We start from the raw sequence: 13,759 nt of genomic DNA, 5'->3' as shown, positions 1-13,759 counted from the left end.
TGTTCTTCAAAGTAGACTCTACAACTTTTGTAAAAGATTCAACTTAAGACCAGGTCTAGAATTTTAAAATGACAGAAGCTAAACTACTCTAATCAGCTGTATTTTTAGGACAGTGATTTTGAGTATGAGTTGAATTGCTACTGAATTTAAATCTAGTTTTTGAACCTCTTCCTCTTCAAACTAGAAAAATTTTAAATAAGAAAAGTTATTTGTTTTGTCAAGTTTTACAACTCTTATATAGGCAAAAATTGAAGTTGTTATATAAAATTTTAAATTTATGATTTGCCTCCAAATTAAGCTTTTAAGGGCATTTTGATCCTTTTTAGCGCTAGATTAACTTCTAAACTTTCTACTTAAGCTTAGGCAAGGTTAATTAAAACTAGAGTTGTTACACTGACTGGGTATGCCCGCATGGAGTGGGCCCAGGGAGCAGGTGGGGCAGATAATGAGGTGGCACCCGGGTCAGCCGGTCGTACGCGGAGCCGTACCACGCCACGCCCTATGCACGTCTGCACAATGGCGTCGTAAACCTACCTGCTATGGCATGGTGGCCTGACGAGGAGAACAGGGACCGAGGATGGAAGCCATACTGTATCCACCGACATGGGATTCGACAAGACTAGGCAGCGACCGTACACTCACTATCTTATCCTCCTCGGACCTGTAAGGACCGTCCCCTTGTACTATAAAAGGGGACGACCCCCCCTCCCCGCTTCTGAAGAAATAGGAGACGCGCTCTCAGACGTTCACACTCTCACACACACACACACATTTAGTGCTCGTTTGAGCTCCTGCCACTCTCTTCCACTGAGATGAGAACAAGGTCAGGACTCAGGAACCTCCCCTCATACTCCTCTCGTTTGTACCCCCACTACAAACTTTGAGCACCTGGGCTCAGGAATAAATTCGACCGACCCCGACTGGACGTAGGGCGCGTTGCTCGAACCAGTATACATCCTATGTCATTGCATGTTACGCCATATCCGATCTAACGCATGGCAAAACTATAAATATTTACTTGTTGACCAGATTTCGCACCGATAGTTGTCCTCCTCACATGTCTTGAGATGGCCTGGACAGGGTCCTTGAGCTGCGTGGCTTTGGCGATTGGTGGTGGGGGTGGATGCGCACCCTCCTAGCCAACGGGAGCACCGCCGTGCTACTCAATGGTGTCCCCGGCCCTTGGATCCAGTGCCAGTGCAGGCTGCGTCAGGGCGATCCCCTGAGCCCCTACCTCTTCATCATCATCGCGGACCTCCTCCACCGCATGCTCATCGACGTAGAGGGCGCGCCACTGCTCCTCCACCCGCTGGCCGACAATCTCCCTACCCTGTTGTCCAATACATGGATGACACACTCATCCTGGTGCGTGCTAATGAGGCCCAAGTGCGCAGGTTGAGGGCCCTCCTTGACGACTTTGCTGCTGCCACCGGGCTGACGATCAACTACCACAAGAGTACCTTCGTCCCCATCCACATCCCCACGCCCAACACCGCCCTTGCCACCATCCTCGACTGTCCTGTCGCGGCCTTCCCCCAGAATTACTTGGGTCTCCTGCTCTCGTGCAAGAAGCTCCCTACATCGATGCTCGACTCCCTGGCTATCCACGTCGAACGGTGCATCTCCGGTTGTCGCGTTTACCTGCTCAACAAAGGCAAGCGCCTCACCCTCACCAACTCCATGCTCACGGCACAGCTCACCTACGCCGCGGCCGCCATCAAGCTCCCCGAGTCAACCATCGAGCGGGTGGACAAACCGTGCCACGGGATGTTGTGAAAAGGGGCTGCCTCATGTTCCGGTGGCGACTGCCAGGCTGCATGGCCCCTCGTCTGCCGCTCAAGGATGAAGGCAGGCTAGGCGTCATCGATCTGGAGGTGCAAAACACCTGCCTGCTGCTCAAGATGCTAGACAAGCTCCATCAAGAGCATGGCAGCTAGTGGGCAGACTGGATCCAGTTCTGGTACACTCTGACCCGTGCGACAGCGCCCACACCATGCTAGCGGATGTTCCAGGGCCTGGAGGCCACCTATCGGAGCATCACCACTGTTGTCCTTAGCAATAGCGTGGAGACATCCTTCCGGTACGACAACTGGACCACACTAGGGCCCTTGCACCGCGCGCTGCCAACCCTCCATTCCCACTGCCTCACCCCAACATCACCATCGCTGCCGCCTTTGCCACTGGGCATTTGGTGCTCCCCATGCATGATCGCCTGAGCCCTACTACTCAGGACGAGCTCGCCGTCCTCTCTGCTTGCCTGCAGTCACTACGCCTTGGCCAAGATCATGACTCTTGTCACCTCCTCTGGGGGGGATTGTGCCGACGTACGTTCCGGCGCCATGTACACCATGCTCAAGCGCTCCTGGTCCACGGTGCTGCACTCCAACATGAACTAGGATAACTTCACGCCGATCAAGGTCAAGGTTTTGTTCCAGGTCTTCCACCACGGGAACACGCGCACTAGAGACTTCCTGTTCCGCCACGGCAGTCTCGGCGTGTGGGTTTGTCCATTCAGCCCAGCGGCCACAAAGGCCGCGGAGCACCTCTTCTTCGCTTGCCCCCAGCTCCAGCACTTCTAACGTGGCACCTGCTCCAGCTCTGCTATCATTGACATCGCCTCCTTGGTCTAGAGCATCCTGCTGCCATCCAGCCCAGCCCGCCACACCACCACCTTGATGCTCCTCTAGGTGATCTGAAGAGCCGGAATAGGATGGCTTTTGATTCCATCGCTCAGCCTGTCGCTAGTATCACCGCGGCTGCATTAGATCACGCTGCTCTCTAGGCTCACCGCACCCCAAGGTGCATCGACACCTCCCTCTTAGTAGCTTGGTGCACTGCCCTATGCGTTTCGTAAGACACCATGTGTCCCTCCCTCCTGCTTTTCGATCCGGCATAATGACCGCCCTGTAACTTTACCCGTGGCCATTGTCGACTGTCGAACCTTTGAATGAAATGTTCAGGTGGGCGCGCTCTGCCCCTCGTTGCTTTCTTCAAAAAGAAAAAACATGATGCCTTGTACAACGGATAGTGGATAAGGCAACGCGATGATTTTTTATAAGAAATATTCTATCCGTCATAAAAATTAAAGTCGTTTAAGTTTTGTCTAAAGTCAAACTTATTTACCTTTGACAAAATTTATAGAAAAATATATAATACAAAACTATAGTTTTAAACCATGAAATATATTTCGTAGCATATTTATTTGGTAATTATAAATATCAATAATTTTCTATAAATTTAGTCAAAGATGGATAGGTTTAACTTAGAACAAAACTAAAACGACTTATAATTTTGGAAGGAGGATGAAAAAAAAGCTACCACATTTTTTTTTTTACCTTTGGTGCTGATGTGGGCTCGAGGTATATAAAACATGTGTTTGCATCCCATCGCACGATGGGAATGGGATGGATCAGCTTAGATTATTGGAACTGAGCAAAGAGGCAATTAGTTCTCCAATAGAGTAGCTTGACCTAGCTGATGCCTTGCTAATCCAGTAATTTGTGTATGAATATAGTATAGTATGATCCAGCATTCCAGCTAGCTGACCTTGCATTGTTGTCTGGTCTGGGTCTTTGAGCTATCGTATCTATGAATATGTAGTATGATCCAGCAACAGCAAAGCAGAATTCTTCAAGACTGGTGCTCCAAATTAAAGTGAGCCGGCCGGCCGGCCGGCCGGCCGGCCTCCCGGTATTCTTTTAATCCATCCTCCATCGTTGTTTTCCACAATCCCCTCCATTGAGAGAAACGAAAGCAAAGCAAAGAGAGATCACGATGTGATGCCAAACTGGTGTTTCGTCAGGCGTCGGCATTGGTTCCGGTTGCGGCAGTTCGACTGTTCGAGGGCCTCGTCAACTCCTTTCATGACCTCTCGAACCCAAAGGTTGGGTCACTCGGATCATGCCTTGAACCTGTTTGTTGTTTTGCTCAAGTGAATTGTCAGTGCTGCTTTTCCATATTTTGCTTTGGTGTACACGTACGAACTTGGAGGTTTGGATTAACTTAATAGTCTACGAACATGTGAACACAACAGCCATTAACATAGGAAATATGTATTTTATTAAATGACTTGTGATAAGTTGTATCTTATCACAAAGTGCTTGACGATTGAACGCATATCTTGAGGAAGATAATTCTTTATTCAAAGGCTTGACTTTGATACAAGTGATTCAGAATAATAAGTACGTGGAGCCTAATACTGCTCCAATGTTCTTATCAATATAATTTTAATCCTGTTAAGCATTTTTATTATTTCATTACCTTCCGTGCATACAGATTATGTTCCTTGACATGTAGGGAAGGTTAAGATAGAAAAACAAAACAATATAAATGTTTAGTCCTCACTAACATGGCAATTATTTCAATGTGCAGTAATAAAATGAATACTAATTTAGTTCAGAGTAGATAAGCACGGTGGTCATGTATAGAATGAACTTGCAGCAAACACATGTAATAGAATGTTTCCACACCACCACCACTACGGGAAACAGGAAAGATGCCGAGTGCCAGGGGCCGGGCGGGCGGCGGATCCGGGGCCGGGGGCGTCGGGCGACGGCGGATCCGGGGCCGGGGGCGCCGGGCGGCGGGGTCGGGAGCGCCGGGCGGCGCTGGCAGCGGGGCCGGGGGCGCCGGGCGGCGGCGGGGGGCGCTGGGCGGCGGGCGGCGGCGGGATGGAGAGAGGAAGAGGTGGGAGTAGATCAAGTGACGAGTGGGAGTGACGGGGGAAGAGGTGCGGTGCGGCCGGAACTTAAGGTGCGGCCGGGACTTAGTCCTTGGGGCCGGGCAATTAAGTCGCCGAGTGTCCTAGGGTGACACTCGGTGAAGGGTTCTTTGCCGAGTGTCTACCCTAGGACACTCGGCAAAGCTATTTTAAAAAAAAAATTAAAAATATCTAACAGTTTTCAAAAAATTATCAAAAATTTACATGAAATAATATATATTCTCTATTGACTGTAAAAAAGTTTTGTAGTCAAATCAAAACTGGACCGTTATTTTGACTCCAAATCTTATGCAATCCTTCTCAACGTTACTATTTTTCTTCTGAAATACTTCGGTTTGTAAACATGGTACGTGATGAAATGGGCAAAACATTCTCAATTTTTTTCCACAGCCTCCACCTATGATATAATCACATCATGACAAATCTCATGATTTTCAGACTTTACTTGTTTTTTTTATAATTTAAAAATACCACTGCCACACGTTCATGGTCGTGTTTCCTGAACAAGATGTTCGAAATTTCTTGTCATTTCATGGGTCAGGTCTCAAATTGGGCCGAAAAACATGAATATCATTTTTCTACTCATTTTGTTCCATAATTTGAATCACTTGCAGTTCAAATTTGACTTATACCAAAAATTCCCTTGAAATGCAATTAATTAAATAAATATAGCAAATAAATCCAAAAATATACCAAATTTTAACATGGAGTACCACATGTTGTATGTGGGAAGTAGGAAAAATTTCATGGTGAAAAGAGGAAAAAAAATTATTTTTTTGCCGAGTGTCAAAAAAACACTCGGCGAACCCCCCCTCTTTGCCGAGTGTTTTTTTGACACTCGGCAAACCCCCCTCTTTGCCGAGTGTTTTTTTGACACTCGGCAAAGAGGGGGGTTCGCCGAGTGTTTTTTTTTTGACACTCGGCAAAGCCCCGATTTGCCGAGTGTTTTTGGCTTGGCACTCGGCGAAGAGCTTGTTTGCCGAGTGCTCGAAAAAAAACACTCGGCAAAAAAAATACACTCGGCAATTTTGAACTTTCCCGTAGTGCACCATTTACTGCTTTCCCAATTTCCTGATAACTTGCCCAGATTTGTGTGTGGTAAGAAACACCATAACCCAACGAAGAGTAAATCTTGGCTTCCTCCATCCAGGTCACACAAGCCTAGCACCACCAGGAAAGAACAGGGAAAGCAACAAATCCCAACCAGGAAAAGGAAAGCCTCAATTTGATTGACGAGACCAAAAGTTGGAGATTAGTCAGGGTAACTAGATAAGATGGGGCTGGGATGCTCAGAGCCTCAGACGATGGCGCCATTTGTTTCTAGTTCTAACGACGATCGCTGAGAAGTTGATGCAACTGACATCGCACAAGACGACTCAGAACACCAAATTAACTGGCCTTAGAAGGCTCTGCGCGTAATTGCAATTAACCAGCTGGATTTTCCGCTTGTTAGGATCGTATCTGCTCAGCAAATAAGCGAACCATGTTCATCAGAGCCTTGCAATTGATTGTCAGGTAACTGGGCGCTCAGAGTTGGGTTAATTTTAATTGATGTTTACGAGAAGCTCTGAATATTTCAATGGATTTCTGTCTTGTCTTGCAAGGAGAAGAAGAGACGGATCATTGCTTCAAGATCGTCGCGCTTCGTCAGCGCTTTCTCTTCGGCTTCGGCCTCTCAGACTCAGAGTCAGAGGTTCACTCCTCTCTCCTCGTTCACAGCTTTCCTCTAGCAGATTGTGCTTTGTTGCACTTGCACATCATCGAAGGAATTGAAGTTTCCTGTGCTGTGCTCTTCAATTTCTTATCCGTTCACGACTAATTGTTGTTGCGGGATTGGTTTGTAGGCTGGCCGGAAAGGTCGCCGTCATCACCGGGGGCGCGAGCGGCATCGGCAAGGCGACCGCCGCCGAGTTCGTCAGGATCGGCGCCAAGGTCGTGATCGCCGACGTCCAGGACGACCTCGGCCACGCCGTCGCCGCGGAGATCGGCCCGGGCGCGGCGTGCTACACCCGCTGCGACGTCACCGACGAGGCGCAGGTAGCCGCGGCCGTGGACCTCGCTGTCACCCGCCACGGGCAGCTCGACGTCATGTTCAACAACGCCGGCATCGGGGGAAACCCCGGGCTGCCACCGCCGCTCGCCGCCGTCGACCTCGCCGAGTTCGACCGGGTCATGGCGACCAACGCCTGGGGCGTTCTGGCCGGTCTCAAGCACGCCGCGCGTCATGGTCCCGCGCCGACGCGGGCATCATCTGCACGGCGAGCACCACCGGCGTGGTGGGCGGCTTCTCGTCCCCCGCGTACGGCGCCTCCAAGGCGGCGGTGGCCGGCCTGGTGCGCACCGTGGCGACGCAGTTGGCGCATTCCGGGGTGCGCATCAACGCCATCTCTCCTCACATCATCCCGACGCCGCTGGTCATGGGAGCCTTCGCCTCGTGGTTCCCCCGGAAGAGCGCCGAGGAGATTAGGCGGCTCGTTGAGATGGACATGAACGTGATGGACGCCGGACGGGCAGGTGCTGGAGGCGGAGGACGTGGCGCGGGCGGCGCTGTACCTTGCGTCCGACGAATCCAAGTACGTGAACGGGCACAACCTCGTCGTCGACGGCGGTTTCACGGTGAGCAGAAGCCTCGAAACTGCCGGCGGCAGCACGCTGAGGGAGTGATCCAAGGGAGAGCCGGCAGATTTCGTGGGCTCTGCAAGGAATGAACTGCGTTTTTGAATATTCCATTAGTGATTATATTGGCCAGAGATGTAATGATAACGTTCGATGATCTTCCTCTATTCTGCTAGTTACAAACAAATGCTTGTGCTCATCTGTAGTTACGTGAACAGCTGCCGCGGGCTCCTTGTTGGATCGCGGTATGGATTTGGATCCTCCTGATGGCGTTGCGAAACCAGATCCAGAGGCCCGCCAAAGAGAGCGGCGATCATGGCGGTGACGTCCCCCGGCGTGAGCCTCACCGCGGCGCCGTGCCGCCTGTAGAACATCCTGTACTTGGGCACCACCGCCGCCGTCGCCGCCGCCCTTAACGCCTCGCCCGTCTCGTCGTCCGCCGCCACCCACTGCTCCTGCATGCCCACGGATTCCATCACCGCCGCCTCCACGGCCTCAGGCTCAGCTCCTCCCTGCTGCGTGCACAGGGAGGTCACCTTGCCCCACGCCGCGCGCACGTACACGCCGACGTGCGCCCGCGCTTTGGCGCTCTGCGCCTCCGCCCACCCGTCGCCGAGGACCCCCCGCAGCTGGCCGCTGCCGGCGACCTTGTTGGCCACGTACCGCGTGTTGTTCGCCAGGAAGAGGTAGCTGAGCGCCGCTTCCCGGTAGCACCCGGCCTTGGCCTCCAGCTTGCTTAGCAGAGCCGACACCAACCGATGGATCACCGACGGCGATGCTTGCTCGGAGGAGTCGGAGTCGTAGTCGTAGTCGTAGAGCAGAGCAAGGCCCTCCTTGTAGTCGGCGAGGAAGACGACATAGTTCATCACGTAGCGGGTCAGCGGGTGCACGGCGCCGCCGGCCGCCGTGGCCTTGGATGGCTCCTTCTGGATGGCGGCCTCCAAGCTGCCCAGGGCCCCGCGAGCGGCCTCGCCAACCTTGGCGACGGAAAGGGCGGCGCGGGCGGCGACCTCGGAGCCGTCCCCGAACACGGACAAGAGCGCCGGCAGCGCCTCGGTGAGGGCGTCGTGCACGTCCAGCACCCGGAACAGGCGCTCCGGGGCGCGCCTCGCCCGTGCCGCGGCGGCCTCCGTGACGGCAAGGAGGCCGGTGGCCTGGTCGTTGGCCACGGCCGCGAAAACCGCTTCGCCGACGGCTGCGTTGTCGCCGGCGAAGACCGCATCGCAGAGGTCTTTCTCCGCGGGGAAGAGGGAGCCGAAGGCGGCGGTCGCGGCGGCGAGCCAGGAGGGTATGATGCGGGCGTCGAGCTGGTCCCAGGTGATCTTATGCAGGTGGTCGACGGGAGGCGAGAAGCCGAGCAGACGCCGCAGCGAGGCGGTCAGCGCGGCGCGGCGGCGGGTCTTGAACGTGGAGATGCACTCCTTGCCGTATCCGGCGGCCATCATGGCCTCCGCGACGGCGCAGATGTTGTTGCGAGAGCGAGAGGCGTCGGCGGCGTGGTCTGATTGGATGCTGTCGATGTCGTCGAGGAGAACTCGGAGCTCGAGGTCGAGCCTGCGCATGGCGGTCTGGAGCAGCGCCTGCGCTTCGACGAGGCCGTGGCTGCTGCCGTGGGCGACGTCGGAGGCGAAGAAGAGCATGGCGCGGTGGAGGTCGGCGGCGGCGCGCAGGAAGCGCCGGGCCTCGTCCTCCTCCGCGCCGTGGAGGAAGAGAGAGCCGCCAGCGGGCGCGTCGTCGGGGTGCCACTTGTGGACGAGCGCGGCGGCGGCGGCGACGCTCTCGTCGACGAGCGTGGAAGAGAGCGTGCGGCGGTGGTGGCCCGGCGGAGGGAGGGCGTGGCGGCGTGGCGATGGGGAGGCCATGGATGCCATGGATTGCAGGATCGGAGAAGCCTAGCTAGCCTGCTCCTCCTGCATCTTTTATATACAGAAGATGGAAGATGGGGTGGTTTGGTTGGAATTTCAGCCTGCAGCTGCTGCCCGCTACATTTGCTTGTCTTTGTCCTCGATCACTTTTGTAAATTTGTTTGAAAACCAGCTGCCTTTCTTGACGTACCCTCTCAACTGTCTGTGCTTTATTCTATTTGCGTTACGTGTTAAATTCAGCTCAACTGAGCTGATACTTAGATACATGGCGTTCCGAAGGACGATGGAACCAACCAAACGGCCGGCGAGGGAGAGAGGGACAGAGGAGAAGCGGCGGATGGATCGCCCATTCGCCCTCAGTACTATACGCGGGCCTAGTTGAGAGCGAGGCCTGGGCTTTCTGTTGTTATTATTAACGGGCCTCCTGGGTGGGGCTGGTCTGGGCCACTTTCATAAAGGCATGTTTGGTTCTTTAGTCCATGGATTAAAGTTGGACTAAAGTTTTAGTCACTCTTTAGTCCATGGACTAAAGGTTGTTTGGTTGGAGTGACTAAAACTGTCTAAAGATATTAAATGCTATAGCAAAAGGACTATTGTGCCCTCCTACCAGTTACCCCTCCCACCTTCCTAGCGCCATTTTCTCCAGGCGTTGGCGCCATATTTTGCTCCTCCGATCCAGCACAAGCAACGCACCAGGAATTCATGCGCACCAGCACAAGTAACGATCCAGTACAAGCAACGCGCTCAACTCCCTGGTCAGCATCAGAAACAAATCTCCATGCGCACCAAATGCCAAAAAAACTATTATTGTGTCACATGTTTGTACAAAAATTCATCCATACAAAAATTCCACAAAGCAGCACACAAATCACCATTAAAAGTTCAAATCTATGATCTACTAAACAAACCATCGGCAATCCAATCACGGAATTCGTTCATATTTTGATCTTCATCTCCATGACGTATACTTGACACATTACCATCAGAAGATGTTCCTTCGGTGAACGGAACATAGTTCTCATCATGATCAACCAAATCAAAGTCTGCATCCCCTATAAAACTCTCTCTAATGAAATTGTGAAGTGCCATGCACGCAATAATTATTTCGCTTTGCTTTTGCATAGGATAGCTAGGTAGGTCAAGCAATATCCTCCACTTCATCTTTAAAACTCCAAACGACCGCTCAATGACGTTACGAAGTGAAGAATGGGTGTAATTAAATAGTTCTTTTTTACCTCTTGGCATTGGCCCTTGTCTAAACTCTGGCAGGTGGTACTTGGTTCCTTTGTACGGTGCAAGATATCCTGATCGGTTTGGGTAACCCGAGTCAACAAGGTAGAACTTACCTAAATATTCAATATAAAGCTTGTCAAGATATACTTGGTTATGTATGTTACATGACAAGTGTCAAAATAGTAAGTCAACGCATAAAAGAAGTAGTCATTACCTTCAGGTGGATGCGGATATTTGTCTCCAAACTTCTCAATGGCATCTTTGAACACCCTCATGTCATGAACTGACCCAGGCCATCCCGCCACCACAAAAGTGAACCTCATATCAAAGTCACATATGGCCATGACATTCTGACTCGTATATCCATGCCTGCCCGTATGTTGTACTACCAAGCTAGTTGGCACTACAACTGGAATATGAGTACCATCTATTGCTCCAATGCAGTTGTCAAAGAAGGGTGTGAACCTAGGGGATTGCAACCTAGAATGCACGCTCCTAAACTCAGGGTCCTTTGGCTTAATGATGTCCACTGCCAGCTTGTTTACACTCTCTAGTACTTCATCAAACTTTCTACATATAGTCTCCAGTGATCTTGTGAAACGGTCCTCTGCTTGTCTAACTGATTGAGGTGCACCACATATCCATAAAAACAAGCCTAGAGCCTCTACAGATGACATCTTCCTAGTTGACTTTAATCCATATGAATCAACTAGCAGCACTGTGCAACCTCAGAAACAATTCCTGACTCATTCTAAACATCTTGAAGCAAGATGTTCTATTTCCTAATGTCTTCATGATCCCATTCAAACCCACTTTCTGTTGGTACTCTATAATCTCCATTGTTCATATCCCTGTCACAAGTGGTACATACCCAACATAGCAGCAGCGGTAAGTATGATTTTCCTCCTCTTCTTCCGACACCTCAACATGAGCTGTTGTACTCTTCGATCATATTCCTCTCTATCATCATCCTCTTCATCCCAATAATCATCTTCTGAGTCATCTTCTTCCTACACACAAGAACAAGGAGAAATCAGTACATTGTCGACATGTACAAAATTAGATCTTAATAGAAATCAGTACATATGAATCAACTAACAGACATAACATGACATTCCACACAACCAGCAATAACATGACATTCCACACAACACACCAACAGAGTCTTAACATAGATCTTAACAGAGTCTTAACATGAATCTTAACATAGAGTCTTAACATGAATCCTAACTAAAATTCATAACACTCATCGATAGCCTTTAGTATACTCCTGCCAGGTATTCCTCAGCCAAATCAATCTCTCTTCTGGATTGTCGACCATGTGAAAAACCTCTCTGTAGTACTCATTTTGAAAAAGAGTTGTAGCCATTCCAAACTCCTCAGAAGTAGGTCCTGCTCCGGCTTCTTTTACCAATGTCAAACAATTTTTTATGTCCTCCCTAGCCTCATCCTTCAGTTTGTTTCTCATTTCATGCCTCAAATGTTGCCTCTCTTGCAACTCTTTCTTCCTCAATTGGTGCCTCTTTTCCAACTCCTCTTCCCTTTGCTTTGCCATTTCAGTTAGAGCTTGTTGCTCATTAGCCATGTTAACTTGCAACTCAGTTAGAAGGCCCTGGAACATCTTCATCAATGGACTCTTCCTCTTCTTGTTGGGACTTGAGGCTGTGTCAACAGTGCTGCTTGTTCTCTTGTGACTGCTGCTGCTCGCAGGACTTCCTACCAACTCCTCTTCCTCTTGTTCTCCACCTTCCTCGACATATAGGCCGGCTTCCTCATCATCCAATATTTGAGGTGAAGATCCTGGGATACAAGCAGCCAGTCCATCCACTGCAACACCTCTAAACATCTCTATAAGTTGGGGAACATATGTAGGCACAAACTTCATGAACTTCCTACACTCAGTCCTCCCCTGAAACCCACAAACAAGTGATTAAGTACATAAAAAACAGTACAAAAATGGAGCAATACATAAAAAACAGTACACCTCTGAACATGGAGCAGTACAAAAATGATTTGTTTACCTTTAACTTCTTTTCCCACCATGCTCTTGATGCTATGACAGTACCATCAGGTCTTCGCCCTAGAGCGGTACTAGTTTGCAACTCTTTCCAGAAAGTGTATAGAGTTTTGCACTGAGTCCATCTGTTCTTCAATTGCTTGATAGTTAGGTTCAGTCCAGCCTTTAACAGAAATCCTTGCTTCATGTTATTATAGCCTCTACGGGACATTACTCCCTTACAACAATTCCCTGCCCTTATTTCCTCAACAGCAAGTTCACAGTAAATATGGGTGTTTTCCTCGGACCAATCGGCCCTGTCATGATGGTTCTATAGTAGAAAATAAAATGTTACGCTACGCATTGCAATGTCAATCTACAAGAATTATAGCAGAAAATAAAATGAATAACATGGAACCATTCACAATTGACAGTAACATGTAACCATTCACAATTGACAGTAACAAGCAACCGTTCACCATTCAAAATCTATAACATGCAACCATTCATAACTGACAGTAACAAGCAACCATTCACCATTCAAAACCTATAACATGCAACCATTCACCATTCAAAACCTATAACATGCAACCATTCACTGTAACATCAAGTGGATTGGCAGTGGAGGCAATTACCTGGGAGGGAGTTTCAGTGCCATGGGAGGGAGTTTCAGTGCCATCGTCATCTTCTTCGTCACCAGCATCAACATCAAGTGGATTGTCAAAGCCCTGACCACCAGAGGAAGATGCACCGCGACCTCCTCCCAATCTTGCTCCCCCACGGCTGCCAGATCTTCCTCCACGCGAACCTTTGCATCCACCTCGTCCCCCGCCCGCAGCTGTCTTGGACCCGCGACCACGCCCTGCGCCACCGCCTGCTCCCACCCTCCTTGCAGGGGCCCGAGGAGGGAGCTGCAGCTCCAAACCAGTTGCAGCTCCCTGCAAGAATGCCTGGTACGACCCAATATTAGGGAAGGCAGCACCCTCTGAGTTGAGGTCCAAGTGCTCCATGTGGCGCCGGGAAGCGGACAGGTAGGAGGCCGGCGGCGAAGCAAACGGGCCGAAGTCATCCTCGTCCGCATCTTCCTGGGATGTGTGGAAGGTACGGGCACCGGAAGAAGATCCCTGAGACATGAAGTCCCTGTAGTTGTAGTTGTCCATGGCGCGGAGGAGTGGCGGGCGAGTTGGGGGTGGAGGAGCGGCGGGCAAGTTGGAGGCGAGTTGGGGCCGGCGGGCGGGTTGGACGCGGAGGAGCCCGGCAGTGAGCTGGGCGAGTTGGGGGTCAAGGAGCGCGGATTCGACGGTGAAGGGCGCAAGGGATGGCGTATCC

General features: G+C 50.8%; 1 protein-coding gene and 1 pseudogene across 1 annotated transcript; one reads left to right on the top strand and one right to left on the bottom strand.

Annotated features, from left to right (window-relative positions):
* Positions 1-6,203: 6,203 nt before the first annotated feature.
* Positions 6,204-7,492, top strand: LOC101767598 (annotated as a pseudogene).
* Positions 7,493-7,542: 50 nt separating this feature from the next.
* Positions 7,543-9,198, bottom strand: LOC101767200 (exocyst complex component EXO70H1). Its single transcript, XM_004966828.4, has one exon. It carries the CDS (start codon positions 9,196-9,198, stop codon positions 7,543-7,545), a length of 1,656 nt encoding a protein of 551 aa, XP_004966885.1.
* Positions 9,199-13,759: the final 4,561 nt, after the last annotated feature.

This window comes from Setaria italica, chromosome IV (genome assembly GCF_000263155.2).
Source record: "Setaria italica strain Yugu1 chromosome IV, Setaria_italica_v2.0, whole genome shotgun sequence".
In the NCBI taxonomy this organism is placed as follows: domain Eukaryota; kingdom Viridiplantae; phylum Streptophyta; class Magnoliopsida; order Poales; family Poaceae; genus Setaria; species Setaria italica.
This window is presented reverse-complemented; position numbering and strand designations above follow the sequence as displayed.